General features: G+C 40.3%; 1 protein-coding gene across 3 annotated transcripts; it reads left to right on the top strand.

Moving 5' to 3' along the window:
- The first annotated feature begins 61 nt into the window (after positions 1-61).
- SEPHS1 (selenophosphate synthetase 1) lies at positions 62-24,621 on the top strand. Of its 3 annotated transcripts, none has more exons than XM_026091255.1 (9): positions 62-366; positions 2,532-2,793; positions 5,760-5,863; positions 10,438-10,545; positions 11,401-11,555; positions 12,320-12,410; positions 15,903-16,002; positions 17,536-17,748; positions 23,331-24,621. In XM_026091255.1, exons 2-9 carry the CDS (start codon positions 2,601-2,603, stop codon positions 23,543-23,545), a joined length of 1,179 nt encoding a protein of 392 aa, XP_025947040.1. In that variant the 5' UTR covers positions 62-366; positions 2,532-2,600; the 3' UTR covers positions 23,546-24,621. The 3 variants fall into 3 exon arrangements, with proteins under 3 accessions (XP_025947040.1, XP_025947041.1, XP_025947042.1); XM_026091256.1 differs by lacking the exon at positions 62-366 and adding an exon at positions 3,321-3,501 and having other exon boundaries at positions 2,704-2,793; XM_026091257.1 differs by lacking the exon at positions 62-366 and adding an exon at positions 3,364-3,501 and having other exon boundaries at positions 2,715-2,793.
- Positions 24,622-24,689: the final 68 nt, after the last annotated feature.

Here is a 24,689-nt window from a genome sequence, read left to right as displayed (position 1 = left end):
GTTACCTGCCCGCGCCTCCCGCACATACATACGTGCGCCGGGGGAGAGGAGGAGGAGGAGGAGGAGGAGAAGGGGGGTCCTTCGCCCTCCGCCGGGCTCTCCCCGCGGAGAGGGCAGGCTGCGGGCACCGCTCCTCTGCCTGCGCAGCCCGCCCGGCTCCTCTCCTTCCCCCCCGGCTGCACAAAGAGCAGCAGCGAAGGCCCTGGCCGCCTTTAAAGGCAGCAGCTGGAAATTTAAGGTGTCCCGGAGCCATGCCTCTCCGCAGCCCTCCTCGCAGGACTCGGCGGGCACACGGTTGTCGCGGCGCCTCGCCGCGCACCTTGCGCGCGCTTGGGTTGCTGGTGGTTGCGCTCGCGGTTGTTTTGGGTAGGTACCTGCCCCCCCCCCCCTTTCCTCGGGCCCGTGCTTTCCTCTTTATGCTAGGCGCTTTAGGGAGGCAAGGGTTAAGCTCTACTTTTTTTAACATTTACTATGCCATTATTTCAAAGTATGGAACATCTGGGTTATGAGGTGCCTTCCTTCTTCTGGGGWGGGGTGTTTACTTTGCAAATGCACTTAGCGCTAAAATTGCATGCTTGCACAGAGTGCCAGAAGTCGCAGGAAACTTGAGTCTTACAAGGTTGCTTCCATGGCAGTCTATGAAATACATTGTTGCATGCTGCTTTACTCAAATCTTCATTAAAAAGTTATTGTGTTCCCGCACTGTGGATGTTTTTCATTAAATAAAATCGTCTTGTTTGCTTCAATATTTATTTTCAAATTGGGAAGCATAATTGACTGTGTCTTACAGTTCTCAAGATTGCAAAAAGTTCCTGGTAAGCTGTGGCCCCTGAATCCTTTCCTATATAAGTAGGTAGGGGGTGCTAGGCATATTGCAATTACTAGTTAGATGAAGGGAAACGTTTCCCTTGTGGGGCAAGTTGCTTTTTACAAATTTCTGGAAATGATTAGAATGAAGTAAAAAGAATTCCCCTTCCTTGAAAAGCTTTTGTCTCCCATTTCTGTTGRCAGGTTGTTTTCCAGTCAGTATCTTTTTTGTTTTGATTGCAAATGGTTAGGGTCTCGCATTGGAAGACAACAGCTACAAACTAAATTCATTGCTCATCCAAGACACGTTCTTGTAACTAGAGTTTGGATTACTGCCCAAGCCTGGGCTTTAGAAGATTTGTTTTAAATAAGTGACACGCCTCCTGGAGAAGGAGGGAAAACACTGTAGAGGGGAGTTGGGTTCCATATCAGAAGTTCTCAGGGAGCTTAAAACTTTGAATTCTTACAAACTGTATTCAGTAAATTAGTAGACTTAAAGGTTTGTGTAGCGGATGTTAAGTGTATAGAGGGGATCGGTTGCACAGTTTGTAGGGGGGGGGTTTGTTTGTTTGTTTTTACTGCTATTGAACTTACTGAGTACCGGTCAGTTACATTTGTTTTCTTGCTTTTCAGCTTAACCTAGTAACAGCATGATCATCGCTATCATATTGTGTCAGTAATGCATGCTGAACTCTGTTCTCCTTGTTGTTGTGATGCAAGATACTTGCTTTCGAAGAAACTACTCTATGTAGATAGCTTTCAGTAATTCCTGAAAACTTTTTCTTTGAGGAAGATAAATTGCATATTATCTGCTGTTCCTGTTTAGAAGTCAACATTTTGGTTAGGCCTCTTATTAGTTGTGGAGTGTGGTGTATGGCTGAGTCAGAGTGGAAAAACGTTCTAAAATTAGATGTGCATTGTTAAGAATTTTATTAAATGAGTTACATCAGTGTCTTTTTACATTAATGTTGTAATGGGCAGTTCTCTGTGTAGTCTCAGTGTCATTATTTGACTGAAAAAGGGCTTGAGAAGCAAGAAATCTTTTATTTCAACATTTCATGTTTATAGACATATTAAAATGTAAAATGGCATGTTTGTAGGTAAACCATCCCGATTAAATAGTTTCTCTTCTTTGTTCTTCTGTTACCTGTACTAACATAACTCCGGGGTTGTATTTTCCCCCCAAGGAGAACAGGTGTATTAAGGAGTTTCAGCTTCTTACATCAGAACTGAAGCTGAACCATTATTTGAAAAGTGTCTTATTTTTGAAATTAATATGTTAATGACTAAAGTCATGATCCTCTGTTGAACTGAGTACAAACAGATGTCTCCATTGAGCGTATTGCAGGATCGGGGCCCAGGTTTCCTTTTGGAAATTGGCCCCAGTGCTCTGGGAACTATTATTTCTTTCATTACCTCTGTGTTAAATGAGGTTGGTGTGTTAGATTCTTTTTTTAATGAAAAGCTTATGCAGCATAACTGGGGAAAAAAAATTCATTCTATGATTGGCCTGGCATGATTACAGTTTTAAATACTGGAAGGTAGGAAGAGTTGTTGTTCCTCTACGGTCTCAGAGAAATGGATTGTGTGAGATGTGCCCACCTGTTGTAACAAGTGAAATACATTGAGTGCTTTTCTTTTTTACATCTTAATTTGCTCTACGTAGAAAACGTGTTGTCTTGTAGGTTCTAGGAATTTCTAATGTTCCCAATTTTTTTAATTAGACTGATCAGCAAAGAAACTGATACCATTGCTCTGGGGTGGGAAAGGCCAGCAGTCTGTGTGAAAGAACCATGTCCGTTCGGGAGTCGTTTAACCCAGAAAGTTATGAACTGGACAAGAGCTTCCGTCTGACCCGATTCACTGAACTTAAAGGCACAGGCTGTAAAGTGCCTCAGGATGTCTTACAGAAACTGCTTGAATCTCTACAAGAAAACCATTTTCAGGAAGATGAACAGTTCCTGGGGGCAGTTATGCCCAGGTTGGGTAAGTAGCTGCATCTCTGGACACCTGGGATACTTCTGTTTTCATCTGCGTAGTGACTCAATCTGATCTGCTATTTGTTCAATCAGTTTGAAAATTATATGTTGTATAATGCATGCACAGCATCCAGAAATCTGAAGAATGACTATAGTTGACATTTGTTGGCATCTGGGATATAAGAATAACGGGTTTGTATTTTAATTATTTAACATGCTGCAGTGCACTCAACTATGAAATAAAAACAGAGCTGGGAATGGCTGTAATGATAGGCACGTGCTTAGGAGTTACAGTCTCCTCCTCCCTTTCCCCAGTAGATGCTTTGCAAAACAAAGTAGTATCAATTAATTTCTGAAACTTTATATTTGTACATTGGCTTCTAAAATTTATGCAGTGAATAATCATTAGATGACTCTTAAATGCTGAGTGAGTGAGAGAAAGTGAGGAAGTAAAAGAAAACTTACTTCAGCTAAGACTAGGAATGGATTGTTTCACAGGTGTGTTTTTTTTTTTTTTTTTTTTTCTCCTTTCAGTCCTTTCATTGTACCCCACTCTAACTTTTTTGCTCACCTATAGAAGCTACCTGGGAAAAGCTGTCTTTACAAGACCTCTGTGTTCTTGCCAGCTTCACTTTCTCTTTGGTATTTGCACAATGATGCAAGCAATAAGGGAAAACAACCTGCACAAGCAATCTACATGGGGAACAGGGCGAATGTAGGTATTTTGATACCAGCTACTGTACCTAATATTGATATAGATAAATGAACGTAGATAATGCATTTAGTGACACTTTTAATTCTGTTTGTCTGTTTACTCAGCCCTGCATATTTAATCTCTGCTTTACAGTGCAGAATGGATTTTTTTCTCAATTTAGGAATATCAATGTAGTATTTATTCCAAAGTTATTTAACTATCAATTTAGTATCCAGTAACCTATTTAAAATTATTTTAATATGGCAAATTATGTATTAGCAGACTAACAGGTTGCAATGCATTATTCCAGAAGAGATTGGATTCAGTGGAAGATCAGTAAGGAGCCCCTGTTTTGGCTTAAACAATGGTGATCTTTGTATGAAATATCTAAGCAGTAATTGTGTGCGGAGCTGGGGTGGCACTAGAGTATTCCCTAGTAAGGAATACTTTGAGCTTCTTTTGGCCCCAAATTGCTATTTGTATGACTCCCCCCCCCCCCCAACTAAATAGTAGTTATTCACAACAGCATTTCTAATATGGCAAATTTCTAAAATCAGTAATAATTTGTTTTAGATTTAATTTTCTAGCTGTTTTTTTTTTTCCTTCTTGTAAGCTTACAGGCTCTAAAAAGTAATGGAACTGCTAATAGAATTTTCTTCTCCAGCTATATGAAAAGGTAAAAAGTAGACTAATGCCATCACTAAATAGGTCTATCGTTATGTAATAGGAAATCTGTTAGTAATAGAAAGTGGAGAATTCAAGTCTTCTAAAAATGTTTTGTTTTATTTTTATGGTGAGTATCCCTTTAACAAATGTATCTCCAGATTAATTTGGTGTTGCTTGCTCTGATGCCTTGTGCTTAAAAGGGGTAGTCAGCTAACTTCACAGCCTGTGCATATGCATCATGCTTTTGAGATGTAGTCAGGAGGGAAATTATCAATAACAGGCTCAGCCTTGCTAATTTTTAGTGTTCTACAAGTGGCATTATCCAGGCCAATCTTAAAAATGGCCATGAGTATATCCATGAGTAAGAAATTGCAAGTTTGGGCATTAATTCTCTAAGCTGTTATTAAACTTGAAAATCCCTTTTTCAAACACCTCTCTGAACAGATTCCCTTATTTGGGAAGTCCTTTTTTTGCAGAAGAGAAAAATAGCGCCAGAAAAATGGTGGCTCCTTGGAGACTGTCTGTCAAACAGCACTTTTGCTGTAAATTTATTGAAAACCTTACATCAATAGGTGAACTGAGGGCTAAATAGCTTCTGTACACAAGCCACTTCTCTGTAAGTGCTTATGAGCATTTCCTTGGAAGTACTGGATGTGCATAGCAGCTTGGTAGCTTTTGTGGAGGATGAGCAACCCTAAATTGCCACTCGTGAGCTTTCTTCAGTATCCCTTTTCTTCCATGGCCGGATCTTTGCCGTGGTAGCTCTCCCCCTGTATGCCTGCTACCTGGCAGGCCTGCTGCTCCATGTCCTCACTAGCAGTTCGGATGCTAGCAACTAGCTCCAGCCCTGTACGGGACACTGCCAAATACTGGCTTGTAGCTCTTGCTGCATAGTGTTTTGCTAATGCATTGGGAAAAAGTTACTGTGTGGCATCTGCTCCCTGAAAACTGCTTGTAGGAAGACTCGTGCCCTGTGGTGTATACAAAGTAATTCTAAGTATCTTGCTCTTACCCTGGGAAGGAGTTTTCCTGTGTAGCAGATCGCCTTGCCCCGATTCAGCCTCACAGAAACAAGGAGAGACTAACACAGTTGCACAGGTTCCAAGTGGGTGAATCATCTTTCACTGGGGGCCTAAGCAGTGACTGTGCCATTCTTTTTGTTCCTTCTGAAGTGAGGAGGAGATGTCTTCTATGAGAGGCTATGTCCTTTTAAAAACTGTCACTATGTTTTTGTTGAGATGGAAGTAGTAGGAAAACCTATTTGCTTTTGACAACGTCAGTTTATGCAGTTCCTCTAACTTTAAATGTACATGCAGATGAATGCAGGTGTTCTCAAAAGCAACGTGCTATTATATTGCACCAAGCTGTAGAACATTGTAGCTTAGTTCTTGCTTTCAGCTGTTTACACGTTCCAAACATGAGTTTTCATTTTTTGGTTGGTTTTCCTCTTATTTGTGCTATGTGCTTTCTCTAGGGCAGGAAATCTGCTCTGTTTGTTTAGGCAGCATTGCGAGTTGTATTTCACAGACATGTTTTATAAGTTCTCTTGTTTAGAACAGCAGATAATCAAGGGCAAAGTTACTCATCCCACGGATGGATTTATGTCTTTGCAGGAATTGGGATGGACACATGTGTTATTCCATTAAGACATGGAGGTTTGTCGTTGGTCCAGACGACAGATTATATTTATCCTATTGTGGATGATCCTTATATGATGGTAAGTTGGCTAAACTTACTGTTAGATGTATTGCTGATTTCATTTGTGCTTCTCACCAGTCTGATGGGAATTTTGACTGTTTGTTCTTGATATGCAATATTAATTGTTTGATTAACTGCATTCAGTGTCTTTCCAAATACACGTGATGAGGGATAGGCATCATCTTTCATCCTGTGATCCTTTCCATGTTGGCCAGTAATGCTGCAGTGTTGCTTTGTGTAGGTGAAAGTAGGGAGGACTGCTGCCTTTAATTCAAAGCTCCCTCCATCTGTTGATCTGTGGGGTTTGGCTTGAAAAGCACAAAAGGGGAAAAAAGAGCTGTCTGTGAAGCAGTAGACAGTAAACTCCTCTTACGAGGAGAACCGCATTGTAATTGGCCTTTTCTGAGGTTCTGAAATAACCAAGTAACATGTTATAACTGGAAAAACCTAAATGACTGTYGTTGGCAATAGCACCTGGCAACTTCAGGGTGCTTTGTGAACACCAGTTTTTCCATTGCAATATTTCCACTTTGCAGATGGATAAGTTAAAATTCTATGACTTGTGCAAAGTTGTGTAGTCTTTGACTCTGGTTCTTTCTGTGTCCATGTTTCATTCCATCCATCTTGGTAGAGATTTCTCTGTGGTGTTATGTGTGGTCGTGATCAGTATTGACTTGAGCAGAAGGTGATGAGGAAACAAATGCATGTTAGAAAAGATCTTAGTAAGGTTGTAAGGAGCTCTACAGTAAGTGTTAGTTAAATGAAAGTTGAGAAATGCTAGAATTCATGTTGTGTATGATTTTAAGGCAACCCCTTTTCATTAAAGTGTTGTTTTACTTCTATTTATATGACTGCATGCTTTTTGTTACTTTGCTGTTTATTCTGTGAGACCCCTCTCTGTCGGGTAAGTTTTGGACACTCACTCTAAGGTTGGGATCTACTCATTTGTTTCAGTATGCTCGACCAGGTGTTACGGTCGCATGTATGTATGTGCAGATTCTTTGATTTCTGTTCCGACAGAGCTCTGTTTCTGCAAACTGAGAGGCCAAGATCTCGGGCTGGCCTCTAAAATACATGTGGTTGCTGAGCTCTCCTGGGAAATTTCATTCAAGTGACTTGCTTTAACATCATGTGAGAACTTGACAGGGGGCAGAAAAAAAACCCTGTATTGTTGAAGAATGATGTTCAGTTTCATCAACTAAGAAATTCTCCTTTCTCACCTTGTAACAAATACTTGTAAGGGGTCATATGAGAAGGCTGTAGTTAAGGGGGAGGGTTGTCTTGTTGGGAGATATAGGGGAATTGAGATGCTGCAGTAGCAGATAGCTGGTTTTGTGCACAAATGAGGTTTAGGCCAGTGTGGTAGGAGCGGAATGTAAATTTGGCTTTAGTCCAACTTCAGTGGCTGCATCTTAGCTAAAGTCTGTACTGTGATCCACATGCACCAGAAACCTTAACTTTGGCATTTCCAAACACTAAAGTGCTTCACTTTCCATTCTTATCAGTGTCCTTTTTAATGCAATGACTTGCCATTTCTTAGTCTGTTTGCTTGCGTGTATTTCTTCTTAAAAGCTAACTGAGAGCAGGGATTATGTCATACGGCTTCTTGCCGATACCCGCAGCGATTATCAGCAGGCTTGGAACGGCTGGATCCCCTGTTCAGGCCTCTCTCGCTTGGGGACTAGAGTAACTGGGGGCAATACAGATTGCCATTCTCTGTGTGGACCAATGCTAGTTGGAAAAGAGACAAAAATAATTTGCCAGGGGGGTTACGGATGCTTCTTAAAAGCAGAGGAATGGTGAGACTCAGGAATTCTGAGTTCGTGCCCAGGCTGCATAAAGGAGTATGCTCTAGACTCCTCTGTTCTTTCCAAGCCTGACTGCTTCTGCCCTGTTTCTCCAACCACTTCTTTCCCCATTTTTAGCCTAGTCCTCCCCCTCCCATGCCTGTTACTATCACAGTTCAACTATCTACTTCCTGGTCTTTTGCTCTGTCTCTTTACCTAGTCAATTCTAGTCTGGTTTTGGGGGTGTATTCTCTGATTCAGAGTCTGTTCCCCTCTCTGTATGCAGTGTCTACATGCAGCTCCTTATCTGATCTGTCTTCCCAGCGGGGGGATAAAAGGAAGCAAAGAGGGAAAGCAGAAAGTGCAAAGCCAGACTCTGAGGTAGAAAAAAATACGCAAAAATGCATATGGACTCTGCTGAACTTCATATTTTTACTTCAGAATACAGGCAGTCGCAGACGGAGAAAAGGAGGGCTATTTTAAAATAAAGTTCTTCAGTTACAGGCAAAAAACTCCTCCTTCTTTTCCTCTTAACCTTTCTCTTCAGCTTTGTTTTTGAAAACAGGTGATCTGTGTTGTCTGATACATCCCTATGATATACACCTGTAATGTTTGTATCCAGCATAGGACTTTGAAGCTTAAATGGTTCGTGATTGGAAAGGTTATAAGCAATTGAGAATAGGTTTCATAATAAGTATCAAACCACGTTAGTAATAGGCCTTATATGGCCCCTTTATGACATTGCAGAGATGCCTGTTTTGAATACAGGAGCAGGAAATTAGCTGGTTCAGGATGGGGGAAATCTCTTCCCCCTCCATTGCAGGGAATATCTTGATGCTTTTTGAAGAATCTTCGCTCCAGACTGAGGATGAGAATCTGATATTCTACCCTTTGCCCTTATAAATAGTTCTTAGTATTCTAAGTAGTTTCTTGTGTTTCAGTGAGATTTCAGTGAAATGGGGGACGCAGCTAGACTAAACCCTGTTTGAGTCCTGTCATGTCTATAAATTTTGGCAAATCGTGTATCATTCCCTCTGCTAATTCAGACTTGAGACTTGCACTCCCTGGATTTGTTTCCACAGTTGTTTTGTCAATAGGCAAAGCTAGAGTGAGGCTGACCTCTGACTACTAGAATAGAGAGCTGTTGTCATTGTGGTTTTAAAAACTTATCTGTCATTCCTAAGAGGGCATAAACCAGAAGTTTGTTTGGTAAATACTGAAGATAGCTCTCGAGAGTTTGATAGTCCCTTTACAAAAAAGGAAAATGACAGGCTTTAGCTTCCTTAACATCTATAAATTTAACAGTGGATATTCATCAACCCATGCAGTACACAGCTCATTCTTCTCTTAATAGTTTAAGTTTTAAATTTTGAAGTCATATTCCAGTTCCAAATATGTAATGGGTTGCCCTGGTGCCAATGGAAACTCTTGAATTTATGAAAAACTGCATTTTATTTCATTGTGATTTGGAGGTGTTATTTCCTGTCATCAGAAAGTGAGATAACTGCCTGATAATATTAATTTGTGTAAAGGTCCTGTATCTGTGATTAGGCTGTAAGGTTTTGGAAATGGCAGAAATGTGCTTTGTTTGTTTATTTAATGTGTCTTCCAACTAAGGCATGTTTCTTTAATCCCAGTTGTCTGGAATGAGCATATTGTTTTTATCGTGGTGACTTTGCCTCTGAACTTCGTAAAAAAACCACAGATTTAAAATCACAGAACCAGATTCTGATTGTTCTGCTGCTGTAAACTTAGAATAACTTTATTAAAGTGTGTGGTGTCTTCCAGGCTAGCACAACAGAACTTGTTCTGTACTTCAGAATCATTTTGATATCCCTTAGGGTACATCCTTCATCAGCAAGTTCTGCACCTTCATCAGGAAACTCAGTGTCTCATCTCTGTTGTGTCCATACCCTGGCGAAACCTGACTTGCAGATTAACTCAGATCCATTAATTCAGCAAAATTAGAGTAGCTAAGCTCATGTGACCTGAGTGAGCCCTTCTCGGTCCTGTCAGCTTTAAGAATTCTCCAGAGGACCTCTAATAGGAGACTAGGCCTCTTGGAGAAAGTTTTGTTAACGGAGTTGTTCACACACACACACACACACACACACACACACACACACACACAAATATTAATTAGAATGTATGTGGTCTAAGAAAATTCAGCCTTATTCGGTCACCTAAATAAGTGCACACCTTCCCTCAGCAGGAGCATGGATGCTCCGAAGTGGTGACAAGGCCAGCATCTGAGAACCGTGAGCTCTTTTATTCCCAGCCTGTGCTGTCTTCTGTGGCCAGCCGTTTGCTGACATCCTAACAGAAGAAGACTACAGTATTAGGAAGCACTATAAGCTTTTTAGATTAGCTCCTTAGCAGTTATAAATTAACTTACTGTAGTCTCCACCATCAGTGCTGTACACTTCTGTGCTGGAATTAAGTTAAAAGGAACGTATCAGTTTAGGCAAGCTGAGCTTGCCTAACTTCAGCCTCTGAAATTAGGAATCTGGTCTAAACTCTTTGTATAAGACACCTGTATAGCCAGTGAGAGAAAGCTTTGTCCAAGACGGCTAGGATGAATTCTTTTATTAACTATGAAGGGAACAGATATCTGTCCTAGACTGGACTCCTAACTGGACACATAACATGAAATGCAGTATGTCACATCTTTGGATTTCTGAGTGCAGGAGCCTATGAAATAAGAAGCTGTCTTAGAGTACAGCCTCGTGTCAGAAGTTTTGTTTTTGACAGGTGATTGTCTGAACATACCGAAACAGTCCTCCAGTTTTTTTTCTTTCTTTTTCAGGGGCGGATAGCATGTGCCAATGTCCTAAGTGACCTTTATGCCATGGGGGTTACAGAATGCGACAACATGTTGATGCTCCTTGGAATCAGCAATAAAATGACAGATAGGGTAAGATTTTGGCACTTGCTTTTGAAGTAAGGGCCAAAACAGCTGTACTTGCCATAATGTATTATCTTCAGTGTATTTTCTCCTCACAGTTTGGGCCCTTTTAAAAAAGAAGCTAAAGACAGGGCTTTGCTGAGTGCCCCAGTTCGTAGTGCAATTCTTGCTTCATAAGCTTTCTGAAGTCACTTGCTAAAATTTCAGTTTTCTGTGTCATCTTAATCTTCTGCTAATACCTTCATCTTCACCAAAATGGTGTCCCTACTCCTGTCAATTTAGAAGAATATTGCCCCAAGGCAGCAGCTGATTACCAATTGATGTAACAATCTGGTCAGATACTTTGGGTTTTCTTATGTCAGCTTTATAACATCTCTTTGAAGCAAAAGCAACTAAAATAGATTGCTTTTCTTTTTTTATTTTTTTTTCTGGAAGCGACCAGCATGTTTGTTTGCTTTAGCAAAGAAGGACTGTGTCTTCTTAGAAGGGAGTGACTTGAAATTTTGCAGGTTAGTGGAGGCCAAATGCAGCTTGAGTTAACTTTGCTGTATTGCACTGCACTGCTGTGGCTGTACCCGATTACAACAGCAGGATAGTTCTTCCAAGTTTCCAGAACTCTCTGACTTCTTTACTTTCATGTGACCTTTTCGAGAATGTTTCTTCAGCATTTTACAAGGAGCTGTAAAACCGTAGCTCTATGGGATAGCATACCATTTTCAGGAGACTAACTTCTTCCTAAGGCTGGCTTTTCTGTCATGAATTCTTGCCATCAGGGGATTGGCTTGAGCAATTAAGGCCCCGGACCAGTCTGGAAATGAGTAACACTGCTGTGTATGGAACTCTGACTTCTGTTTTGATCTCTAGGAAAGAGACAAAGTGATGCCTCTAATTATCCAGGGTTTCAAAGATGCAGCAGAAGAGGCAGGAACATCTGTTACTGGTGGCCAAACAGTGTTAAATCCCTGGATTGTTTTAGGAGGAGTGGCCACGACAGTCTGTCAGCCTAATGAATTTATAATGTAAGTTAAATCACTAAACAATTAAAGGCACTGGTCAGAAGGGTTATATTAAAAATCCTTTAAATACCATGTTGTGATCTTTCTCTTGCTGAATAAAGCAATACCTTCTCCTGCTTGTGTTTGTTCTTACCACTCAACAGATGCCACATCTCTCTCTCACATGTTTAAGTGTCCTTTTATTTTTTCCCCACCAATATCTTGTGATTCTGTTCTCCTTTTGAAAGGAGTTAAGCTTCTAATCTTAAAAGGTATTAAAGACTGCTTGGGAYATATTTTTTTTGTCCTATTTATACATACATTTTAAACCGTGTCCCAGTTATCCTATTAATGGCTGTAACTACAGCATTCTGACCATTTAACAGTAGCCAATCTTGAATGTCTYACTGTGGCATGTTATGATAAAGGAAGGAATTTGTTCTAGCTGATTATTATCTTATGTCCTGAATAACAAAGATAAGTCAGATTTTTTTCCTATCCTATCTTATGCCTGCAGTAAATTAATAGAAAAGATGTAGTTTTGTGTGTGTGTCTGACTGCAAGCATTGTTCTATTATATGAAAGAAGGGCTAGCACTTTTAAATAAGTTTGCAGCTTTTTTGCTCAATAATATCCTGTGGCAATAAATCCCAAAGGGTAATTCTGCAATTAGTGGGTTTTTTCTTTAATTGTACAATAAAATATATGGGACTGTGAATTATTAGCACTTATTCCTAATAATGTGTGAATTTCACTCCCTAATTAATATATGAATTCTTTGTTTTCAGGCCAGACAATGCAGTGCCAGGAGATGTGCTTGTATTAACTAAACCCTTGGGAACTCAAGTGGCTGTAGCTGTCCACCAGTGGCTAGATATTGTGAGTAAACTGCAAAAAAAAGAAATAGGGAAGAGGGGTATGAGTTAAAGGTGGCCTCGCCATTTCCCCCAAAGCCTCAAAATGGGAAGATTCGGTAGTGTAATAAGTATATTGGGGGCTCAGTTGGGAATGATCTACCGTGTGTCCCTCCTCCTTCCTCCTTGGTGTGTSAGCCTCATCTGCTTATATGGAAACCTTTGCAATCAAGACAGTTTGTTATTTTGTGTTTATACCAAGTCCAACTTAATTGGGTCTAATTCTTGGTAGTTCTCAGGCACTGCTGTAATAAACAGAATTGTTGACTAACAGAACAACAGATTAACACCCTGGGTGAAATTATGCCCTCCTCCACCTGCCAAAGTAATTGGCAAAAGCTTACTGATATCAGTTAGGCCAGAACTGCTGTCTGTGTTCATGGGCTTTCTGCTTGTGTACATGGAAATATATCTACATCTCACATGTATTGCTCTGTGCATTCAATAAGAATATTTCTAGTGGCATTATGTATATAGAAATATTTCCATCTGTTACTTCAGGCAAAAATGTAACTACTGAAGTAAAAAGTGACTGTAAAATTGGCATCTGCTTACATTGTCTGGCTCCCAGTATGTCTTCAGAATTATAACTGCTCAGTTTACATTTTAAAAAGATGCATCTTTACTAATTGTGCGACTACTGAGCCAATAGACTGGCAGAGGAGTGAGCTCAAATCTACTTAGTCTTGGCTGTTGGCCACTAAATTGTCAGATGAATTCTAATTCCAAAGTCTGTGTTAGCAAAAGTGGGAGAGAACCAACCTGAGCCTTCATTGGAGTCTGAAGTGTGAACAACTAGAAAAAGGTGTTTATTTGTTTCCTCCTTAACAGAGTCTGGCCTAGCAATTTTGACCTCTGGGGCTACAGAATTCTGCATTTTCCAGTCAAATATAAGGATCAGGGCCTCAGATAATTTTGATATGAAAATCATTGAGGAACAAAAGTGAAACAACAAGACACCCTATTTATWGTATGTTTTTTGGCCGTAATCTCACTTCTTAACATATCTATTGTTGTATTGACAAACAGACTTGCAAATTAAGGATATTCTGCATTTCCACATATTTCAAGTATTTCTAATTTCCTTGACTGTCAACCAGAAACACTTTCTGGTCTGAAAAATCAGGGCAACAAGGAAATCAATCCTCCTGTTATGTGTAAACAGCATATATCTTTGATTGTGCTAAGGAAATTTCTGAGTAGTTGTGCTGCCTTGTTCTTTAGCTTTCTTTTTTTTGAAAGAGAAGGGAAGATAAAACTAGAATTACCCATCGCAAAGCCACCTGTAAATCAAGCTTCAGTAAGGAATTTGACTTTGTATTGAAAAGTATGTGGGAGAAGGTACATGGTTACAGTATGTTTATGCATAGGCAAGAAGGGAAAACTAGACTGTAGAGACTTGTGGCTCCAGAACAAATTTAAAAATAAAAAAGGCTGAAATATTTACACACAGAGCAGTAGCAAATGAGTTCCTGGTAACTCGTGAAAGGCAGAACCATGGCAAGAGCCCTGTGAGAGCTGCTTATGGAAGGAAAATCTAAACGGAGGCAAAATTTGTCCTGCCTGCCCAGTTGCTGCAGGCGTTGTTGCAGCCAGGCCCCAGCTATGCTGCTGGCGGCAGCAGCTGGAGGGGGCGAAGGGAGAGCCTGCACAGGGTCCGCAGGGAGCTGGGCTCCCTAGGGGCCCCAGGGGACCCGGTCGGGGACATACGTGGGTGATGAAGCTGTTTGTGGTGGCTCCAGCTGCCAGGCTGATGGTGTGGAATGACTAGGCTGATCTGCATTTGGGAACTAGCAGCACTTGCCTTTTCCTTTTTCAGCCTAAAAGCATAAAAGGGGTTGCTCTGTACCTTTTACAGAAAGGGTTTTTTAAACCCTGCTGTGATATACCTTTTCCATTCAGAAATCTAAGGTTCCTTTTACAAAGTGTTAAGGGATTTTCGTGAGGTTTTTTTGCCTTTGTTCCCTCCCTACTGCTCCTGCTATTCCAGTATCTGATTGCTATAGTAGTGAGGAATTTGCATCTAAGTTCCAGCCTACCTGTGTTTGTGGTCCTCCTAGTCTCAGCCTTCAGTTTTACTTCCACTTCGTTTGTGGTGATTTCCATTCCCATTGTCTGAACTGTCTCCATCCCATGATCAGCCTAAAGACCTTTTCTGAAAACTGGGCAAAAGGATTGCTCAGTCATACTTGGAGTAAAAATAATCTGTACTCTGTCCTCCCTGTAATAGCCTAATTTATTTTTTTCCTTGCTCTTTTCTCATTTATATAAATAAAAAGCTTTTCTTATTTTTTGGGTAGGAACCAGCTCAACCTAATTTCAGAAGGTCTGGTCTTGTTCCTGCACTTTCTTGATCTTAATAAATAATGTATCATGGCTGACCAGTCTCTTTCCCCTCACCTGATTTCTTCTGGATTCTGTCTTACACCCCTGGAAGTCAGTGCTCTCTGATAAGTTCCTATCCCGATCCAGCATCATAGGCAGATTCTCGCAGATTTGGCACCTTTGGTTAAGAATTTTGTCCTGTGTATATATGTTGTGGGTTAGCAGTGTAGGCATTGTGACTTTAAAAATCCTGATTTTATTTACTTCAGTTCTCTGTAATTTTATTTTCATTGGAAAAGGAAAAAAAAGGAAAATTAAACCAGTTTGTAGTGTTGCTCTTAATAGTTAAATGGTTGCTTCATTTCATTCTGGATGCAGAATTATTTCAGCTGTGAATGAAATGATTGCTCTTTATAAGGTACTATTTCCTAAATTGTTCTGAGACCCTTTTGGGATGAAAAGCACTTCCTACCATATGATGGAGGCATAAATCCATAAAAGATGCTGGAGAATGGGTAAAAAGAAGTGTAGCTGGCTGATTTTAAACTGTAAGGGAAGTTTATGAGACTCCCCTAGTCCTACCTCACTGGAGTGAGCCCGCCCTGCCTTGGTGTACCCTCTTCAGAGCCGGACTTCCATGTATCAGTGGCCTTCCTTGATCAGAGTGTCCGGATGTAGAATCAAGAATTTTCTCTTCAAAAACAAAGAAGGCAGAGATTACAAATCTCAACATCCAGCAACAAAGTTCTTTTTGTTTGGCTGCAGAGTTCAAGCCAGGCAGTTGCCTCAGAGGAGCTGTTTACATAGGGTAGGTTATTCCACTCCACTCTGCCACTGAGAGCAAGATGTGAGGTGCTTAATGCCTAATAGATCTTTAAATGAATTTTACCTAGGTACAGTAGAGTAAGATGCATACATACGGTCAGCTTCAGGACCTCTGAATAAAACACTGACTGTTGAACCTTTTGCCCTTCTCTACGCTGAGCAAAAAAATCAATACAAGTGTATTTTGGATGAAGGGTTCTGGTTTGTGGTGGGGTTTTTTTTGTTTGTTTTTGGTTTTAGCGATAAGGGTGTGTTTTAAAAYGTACAGATGAAAACCTAAGGGAATCATCTTTCTTTCATCCATTAGCCAGAAAAATGGAATAAAATCAAACTAGTAGTAACACAGGAAGATGTAGAACTAGCATACCAGGAAGCAATGATGAATATGGCAAGGCTCAACAGAACAGGTAAGAAGAGGGGTGTGTGTGTGTGTGTGTGTGTGTGTTTTGGAAGGGGGAGCTGGCTTGGGGGAGGAGGGGTAAGGTTTTTTTCTTTTTTCCCAAATGCATATTTAATTTCATTTCTCTGCTGTTGGGAAATATGGTACAGCTGCTTTATCCCCTCCTTCTGCCCCATCTTTCTGCTGTTCAGTGTTTGTGAAGCAAGTAAATTAAAATCAAACGCCCCCTTTTAATTATATAGCAGAAACACAAATGCTGCTGGAGATGATTATGACTCATATGAGTGCAGCAAGTAACATCCGAGTGAGTTAGAGGATGTTTTAAAGGGAAATATACTGGATTTTTTTTTTCTGTGCCTAGAGAATTCATGAAGGTCTGGCTGCAGTAAGGTTAAAAAAATTGGGAATAGAATAATAAAGCAAAAGTTCTTAATTTTTATGTTTCAAATTATTATTTTTCTTTTACTGTTTTGTGCTTCCCCAAAGTGGAAAATGTAGCATGTGGTTTCTTTTCTATTTTTCTTCCTTTCTTTTAGTGTTTGGAGGGTGAAGGTTCTGCTTTTACCCCAGAAATGTTAAGCCAGGATTTCCCTTCTTTGKTCAAGGTGTCTTTGGAGGAGCAGAGAACTGAATTAGGTGTTTTCTTAGYCCTCAGTTGAAGGGACAGGGATAGTTAAATATCCCTTCTCCCATTTTTTCAGATTTCATTCGGTGATTGTCTTATGGAAAAGRACACTCCTGGGTCCTGCTTATGTATTTGGAAGTACCAAAGAAGGGCAGAACATTCTTGGTTTTGTTTTTCTCCRCTCTTTTGTCAGCCACCTTTAACAGCACTTAAATATTCTTAACTGGAGCTATTGTCCTTGCCTRCAGAGGTGCCTTTCCCCCAGCCAGGGCTCTGCAGTTGCAAATACCCAAGAATTCCATGAATGCATAGGTGGGGAGGCTGGGACTTCGGGCTGGCTGTGCCTGTCCATCCACCAGACCTGCTCCCTCCCCCCATCGCCTCTGTGCTTTGTTCTTAAGCTCTTAAACTGAGTGTCCAGAACTTAAGCAAGCTGAGTGTCCAGAACTTAAGTTCTACTGTGACCTTCTTGTGGAGTGGCAGGGAGAGAGATAGGAGCAAACTGACCCAGTATGAATCTGGCCTTTGCTGTTAATGAAGCAAAGCTGAGCTCAGAACCTCTCTGGCCCTAAACTTTTGGGAAGTTTGAATCTAGAGTACACCCTTGTTTCTTAGACTGCTAATATAAATCAGTAGCACGTGTCTAATAGAGCATGCTCATAAATATAACTTTGGTATTGAATTTTCAGTATAATTTAATACCTTAAATACAAGCTGAATTTTTAAAAGGTTACATGCAGTATTGGTGAATTCCAGTTGCCTTCCAGCATGATTTTTTTAATTTGAGATTTAATTTTTTTATTTAAAAAGTCAGCAAATCTGATTCAGATCAAAGGTAGGCAACTTCATTTCAACTGTGCACTATATTGTTGAAGCATTGCACTTACTGATTTTTTTTTTTCCCTTGTTTTGAAGCTGCTGGACTCATGCACACTTTCAATGCACATGCAGCTACAGACATCACAGGATTTGGAATCCTGGGGCATGCACAAAACCTTGCCAAACAGCAGCGAAATGAGGTGTCCTTTGTTATCCATAACCTTCCTGTTCTTGCTAAGATGGCTGCCGTCAGTAAGGCTTGTGGGAATATGTTTGGCCTCATGCATGGGACTTGTCCAGAGACCTCAGGTGAGTGACACTTGTGCCTTCTTCTTCCTTCCGTACACCTCAACATCCGAATTTAATACCATTTTAATACCATTGTACAGCCACAAATACCATGCATTGCATTCAAAATCACAGTTGGTTTGGGGTATAGCCAACCTAATGAGCATTAGCCATACAACTGTTCATAATTAACTTCTTCAGCTTAATTTCCAAACCACCATCCTGTTTGGAATGCCTTTTCCTTCCTTATGAAACACTATATTATAGAACCCTTGCTGTGTTGAATATCTGGAACATTTTGCAGTTAGAATTCCATGATTGTTCTTTTGAAACCTACTTTTCTCTCACATATAAAGTACAGAACAGTGAGTATGTGAATATCCCAGCACAGCTGACACTGAGTTTTCTCAAAAGTAAAACCATCCGCAGTAGGTTTGCCAATCAAATGAGTGCTGTGTTTCTCATTATAAATATGCGTGAAGTTCAGTGCTGAATGGCCACTCTCGGAGACTGTGGCCTTCTCTGTCCACTGCACGCAGACATCAGGAATACAGATTTTTTTTTTTTTTCTCCATGTTTTTATGCATCCTGACTTTAAGGGATTGTAGCTAGCAGCAAGAAAAGAATTTGGGCTCTGACTTGTTCGGTACTTTAGCATTCTATTCAGTAAAGCTGGCATTTGTAGTGACAATAAATACAGACATGACAAAAATGTACTGAGAATCGGACCATTAAGTTAGAGTTCATTTCAGGTAAGCATTTAAACAGTCATCATGTGGTTAAAAGCTTCTGATACGGTATTTGAACATTGTCTTACCATTGAGTATAGTCCATCTAGCCTACTGGAATAAATACTTCCTTCTGCTGGAAGCCTCTATACTTCATTTTCCTCTTGAATCTTCCGTCTTGTTCCATTTCTTCTTCTTCTTTAATCTCACTTTTCTTTCTCTTTGGTAAATAGAGAAGATAGAGCAAGAAATCTGTCTCTTTCTCTTATCTCCTTCCCCCTTTCTCCTGTCCAGAAGTATTATCCAAGTTCTCTGCAGTTTGCAACAGAGGGGGCCCCTTATAGCAAAACAGTCCAAAGATTTGGAAAGAAGCATCACAGTGAGAGCCATAAACTTTTCCCCTAGTGAATACGCAACTTGCCGTGATCTGTTGAATTGCTCCTTAGCCATCTGTGTTTAAACAGACACTCCGTCCTAGAGAGACTGTATAGCTCAGATGCTGTGTAATAGGATATGGGATGTGAACCCTTTCAACAGTTCAAATCCAGCTTCAGTCAGCAGAGACCAGAAGTATCTGGTGGCTGTTTGGCAAGCTGTGCAAATAAGTTTGGTAGCGTCAAACTAGCTCTTACTACCTAGGAGTCCACATGACCAGAGTGCCAAATAGCACTGCCTTAGGGGCATTTGTTATCGGTTGCAAATAGGCCAAAATAGCACTGACACAGAGCTGAAACTGCCTTACGCTCACGAGGTGCTCTTTCAGGTGAGTGGCCCTGGCAGAGGGTTGTGTAGCAGTTGGCGTGGGAATAGCTTAGCAGCAAACCGAGAAYTTGAGTCTTCAGAGCTGCCCATCCTGCACCCTGTGCTAATGCTGGCTTTTCCTTGAAAGAATGTGAAACAGTGCAGTGGTATGCAGTGCTGTAAGAGTGTTTGGAAGTGGAACACAGTTGACTTTGGAGCATAAACTAGATGCTTCCACTTGGGAATGAGAGCAAGAGGTGTCTTTGAAACTCTGAACAGCTTACCTTTCAGCATACATAGATGTTGATTAAAAAAACAGCAAGACACATTCAGTTATTTGTGAACTTTGGGTGCCTCAAAACATGTATATTTGATTTCATTGGTGTTGCATTTCTGACATTAGAGATGGTTATAGGGATTTGTTGTGGGATAGTATCTGCCAAATATTATAGAGATCTGTAGCCACATGGACATGTTAGGTCTGGTCTGAAAGCTATATAACTACAGTCCCGTGGGCTTTATGCTTAACCAAATAGCCTGACACCATGCAGAAGTCTGTATTAGCTTGGGCATGGTGTGCTGAGATGGCTGTACAGCATTCAGACCCACGCTGTTGGCACGCTTCATGTCCTGGGGTTGGTTTGTATGGAGACAAGCGTGTGCGTTGCTGCAGCTGTAGATCCAGTTGTGAGGATGCCTTGTAGGGCAGCTCATCAGGGCTGTTCATATTGTCATATAGATATACCTTTATTCTGTTGTCTTAAACTTTCAGAAATGCTATGTCTGCAGCTTCTTCGTTTGGGGAACAGATGTTTTTCAGCAGAGTGGGCAGGCAATGAGAAATTTTCTGGAAAAGGATTTGAATGGATTTAAGACTGTTGTTTTTTCTGACGTGCATTTGCTGGGCACCTGTTGACAAAAGTCAGTGTTGGAAAGATCTCTTATGTCATCTGTTCCATCCTCCAAACACACTTGCTTACAGTTTGTTTTCTTAAAACTCAAATTTTGCATGATTTTGTGCTATCTTTTAGATAACTCTTTTGCTAATGGTTAAAGTTGCAGTCGGGAGGATGTTTCCAGTCACTTTAATTCTATTTATTAGACTGGCTGCTTGCAGAAATATGTTACAATATCACTCTGTATGGGATACTCATGCATGTGTGTATTTTTTGCAGTCCTCTTCTAACAACTTTTGAAGCTGTTGACTGATGTCAACAAACCTTTTTAGTGTAGTAAAAGAATCTTAAAGATGCCGTGTTTCTGCAAGTTTTATGAAAATAGGCAGATGGATAGAATAGAAGGGCTGTGTTGGTGCCTGAGTAGAGGAAAGGCTAATGATCTCATCCTTTTATTAGTCATTATGATAGAGGCATTAGCAGAAGCAAGGACACTTGATTTTGATTCATGGAACTATTTGCATTTCTCCCCTTAATTGGAAAGCTTTGTCTAGTCTAGTCTGTGCTTTTGAAGTTTTCTGTGTTCAGTTCTCTGCTTGCAGTACAACAGTTAAAAACGGTAATGGTCAAAACCTCTTTTAAAAAAAAAAACAACAAAACACTTACTTTTTTTAGAAATGTAAGCCAGGGCAGATGGCAGTATCTGCTTCCTTTCAACCCAAAAGTTGGGAATCAAGCAGTGAATTCTCAAGTTGCCAAGGCCCTTTGTTCATGCAGTCTGTGGCCTGTTTGTTTTGTCTTCAGTGGTGGCTAATGGTACACCATTAATGCTACTGGTACACTGATACTGGTACCTGCTGCTGGACACCTGGTACACCAGGAAATGCTGCTTGCTTCAGTGCAGAGTGGCACTGGCTCTTCATTTTCCGTAGGAATAGCACATTGCAGCAAGTCAGATTCCTGGTGGCTGTAACCTTGCATAGGTGAAGGCTTCTTGCAGTTGTCCATGGGACAAAAATTGCTCAGAGCGGCTAGGAATGCTAGTAACATAGCGGGAAAACCTTAGGACTTGCCCCAAGGGTTAAACAGACTGGTCAACCTACCAGAGAAATAATTATAATCCCTGCAGATAGGAATCCTACTACTGATCAAGAGTAGCCCATAACCTTGATTGAGAGTTATTGATCAAACTGTGGGATGCAGCAGTCAAGTGGGAAGTGTTTTTTGATTATAAACTTTCATTTGGCATATTTTTCTGATCTTGCCAAAGAATGTAACAGGGTGTGCGTATAATTGATAAAAACTGTAGAATGAGTGTGTGGGGAAAAGATAATGAGTAAAGGTTATTCTCTTGCTCTTCCTTATTTTGTTTTCTCTGCCATACTTTGACTCCTCCCTTCTGACTGTTAGTAAATTCTCTGCACTATCATTTAAACCTCTTCCCTGACTCACTGGCACTGTGACATAAGATATTCTTCAGTTTGATTTAGAGCCTTCCATGGGAATGGTACTTAATTCCTTTGTAGTTGATTTGTCTGTTACATCTGCAAGAGCTTAAACACTGTGTTTCGTGTTTCTGATTTCTTGCTCTTGATGGAGGTGCCTGGAAGTTGGTATGTTCTGATACGTCTGTCATAGGTAGGCATTTTTGTGGATGGCACCCTCATTTACTCCATACAAAACCTAAAAAATAATTTTCATGCTTACATATGTCTCTCCAACTTACCCTTAAAGTTCAATAGCTGCTTCTTCTCATAGCCTTAAATTAAGTGTCTTTAGTCACCACCTCTCTTGTTTGCTTGGAAAAGCAGTTTCCACATAAAGGTATCCGGCGTGCTTGGGAGTTGTTTAAATGCCGCTAAGGTGCGGGGATGCGACGGGGATGCGAGGGCAGCGAGCTGAGCAGGGCAGCTGGCTCAGTAGATGGCGCTTTGCTTCCAAGTTTGGTTTGGAGCTGACGGGGCCCCATTTCCAAGCAGCTGAGGCTGTGCTGCTGGCCTGCTGCCCTTCGCTGAGACAAGAAGACTTTGGATCAAATAACTTGTGGGTACTCCAGTATTACTGCTCTCTTTTTAAGAGTAGGCAAGCCTCAGCATGTGCCTAAATTCCTGTTTGGATAAATGTACTCTGTTGCCTGTATTCTCCAAACATTTTCCAGTGAGAGATGGTATGTTGACCCTCCCTACAGAAGAGCTGAAAGAGGCTGCTCTCTATTGAAATACAGCAGAGTGTACAGGGTTTAGAGCAAGAACTGTAAAAACTGTTTGCATGTAACATTTGAGGCTTAACTAGGCATCTGCAGACGAGTTTACTGTTCTGTGGTGCAGTGCTTCACACATAGGCAACACAGTATAAATCTAAAAAAGGTAAGAAATACAGAAAAACTCTTACGTTTTAGTAATAAAGAGGGGAGAGCACCAAAACATTTAATGATTTGTCCAGAGCCCCCTGGAAGGTTGTGCCAGAGCTGGCGATGAAACTCATTCTAGCACTTCACTTCCAAAATCATCTTTTTCAGTGCTTTGGGATTCTCAGAATGGAGGTGTTCGTAGGTTTAATAAGTGAATGGCAGCCTTGCTAACTGGTTATTGTGCTGCTCCAGAAAAGCATTCATTAGTAGATGAAGTATTTTTGCAGTTTTCTCTGTGAGGGAAAAAAAGGCCTTATGGGAAAGGCAGTAGCTTAGAAAATCCCTATTAGCAAAGGGGTCAAAGGGACTGGCTATTGCAAGGAGCACAGGATCAAGCCTGTGTTTAATTTTCCAATTCTTGCATTCACTTCTAACAGTCCCTGTTTTGATGAATGATTTCATAGCAATCAATGGAATTACTTGCAGAATCAGCTGCTACCAATATGTGGTTATAGGTATCTGAATATGGCCTTGATTCAAAATGTTTCTGTGTATACTTTTTGTAGAGGCACTTTGCAATCCTCTGCTAGAAGTTTACAATGCCAGTGTTGTTTGAGTATGTCATTTGTTGGCATCAGTATGATGTCTTTTCGCCAACATCTTTTGTGCGTATTTGGCTTCATTTACATATGCACTAACRCTGAATTCAAGAACAAACTTCTCTCTGTAAAGTGAGAGCTCGCAGACTTTCACCATGTCTTCTTTTGGAGTCCTGCAGTCTGACAGAATTCACTGAAGTCACCAAGTGCTTGTCTGAATAGGGATTTGGCAGATCAAGGTTGAAACGCTTTTTAATCAGACATTTAATGCTCTGCTTTTTCTTTGCAGGAGGCCTCCTCATCTGTTTACCACGAGAACAGGCAGCACGTTTCTGTGCTGAGATCAAGTCTCCAAAATATGGCGAAGGTCACCAAGCATGGATTATTGGCATTGTAGAGAAGGGCAACCGCACRGCCAGAATTATAGACAAACCACGAATCATTGAAGTTGCACCACAGGTGGCCACTCAAAACGTGAACCCGACGCCTGGTGCCACCTCTTAATATAGATGAAATAGCTGTTTGTTTTTAAATAGATCTATTCCTTTATCATCCTACAATTTAAAGAACTGTAAAAAAGAAAAGAAAAGAAAACTTGTTGTGTCTGCACATCTGGTGGCCTTAGGTCAGTTTATGAGTGGATACAATTAATAAAATAAATTCCATTGCCTTTTTTTCCTGTTACATTAACTGAAGATGCACCTAATCTTGAGGCAGCTTCTGAGTTGAGAATTATATTGTTATCCAATACTGTTGATTCATTTTGAATCTTTAGACACTTATCTCTTGCCGCATAGGCTCTTTTTAAAGGTGCTTTCACGTAGCACAGACATTACCAGTAGTAGTGTCAAATAGCAGTTTGTGTCCTTTCATTATATGTATATTTATCATAAGTCTAATTTTGATGCCTTGAATGATATTCYGGAAAGGCAATAAATTGATAAGCGACACAGTGGGTATACCCAGTAGTAAGAGGGTTGCATGATTACATTCAATCTTTGATTTTTGTAAGGTTTAGTCTTACCAAGAGCATCTACGACCCTGGACACTGCTTGGTAGTGCACTCTAACAAGCAAGTGCTGACTTTGCATGGAAAGCGCTTCAGTCTCGGAGGAGTCATTTTTTTAATTTCATTATTTGTAGACCTGACAATATTTACTGTATTATCAATGATTGTTTTCTTTATTGATAGTAAGGAAAAATAATTTTTTTTGCAATGTGATCGGATGTGCTATAGTGCAACAAAGGTTTTGCAGACCAAAAGGAGGTTACTGTATAATATTCATTTACAATTCACTATATAAATAACTACACAAATAATTTTTAAATATAATCAAACTAAAATAAACCTGTTCTGTGGATGGTAGTGTTTAATACATTTTATATTTTGTATAGTGATTACAAGCCTTTTTTGTTTCTTTAAAATCAGCAGCTGTTTAGTATAATTCTTAGTATTATTTTGTTCTTTGCTCAAATACATTTTTGTGCACGCTTTTGTGATCTGTGTTTAAAATCTACATTGCCAACATTGCAGCTTGAACTTAAGCCTGTTATTCAAAATAAATATTTAATTTTTTTTATTGCTCTTGTATAAGTGCATGAACTTTTTTGTTTCCTATCTGAATTACAGACTGGAAAGAGGAGAAAT

The sequence above is a fragment of the Apteryx rowi genome, unplaced genomic scaffold, assembly GCF_003343035.1.
Source record: "Apteryx rowi isolate R43461 unplaced genomic scaffold, aptRow1 scaffold_9, whole genome shotgun sequence".
Taxonomy (NCBI): Eukaryota; Metazoa; Chordata; class Aves; order Apterygiformes; family Apterygidae; genus Apteryx; species Apteryx rowi.
Note: the sequence above shows the minus strand (reverse complement) of the source record. Positions and strands in the feature narration are given on the sequence as shown.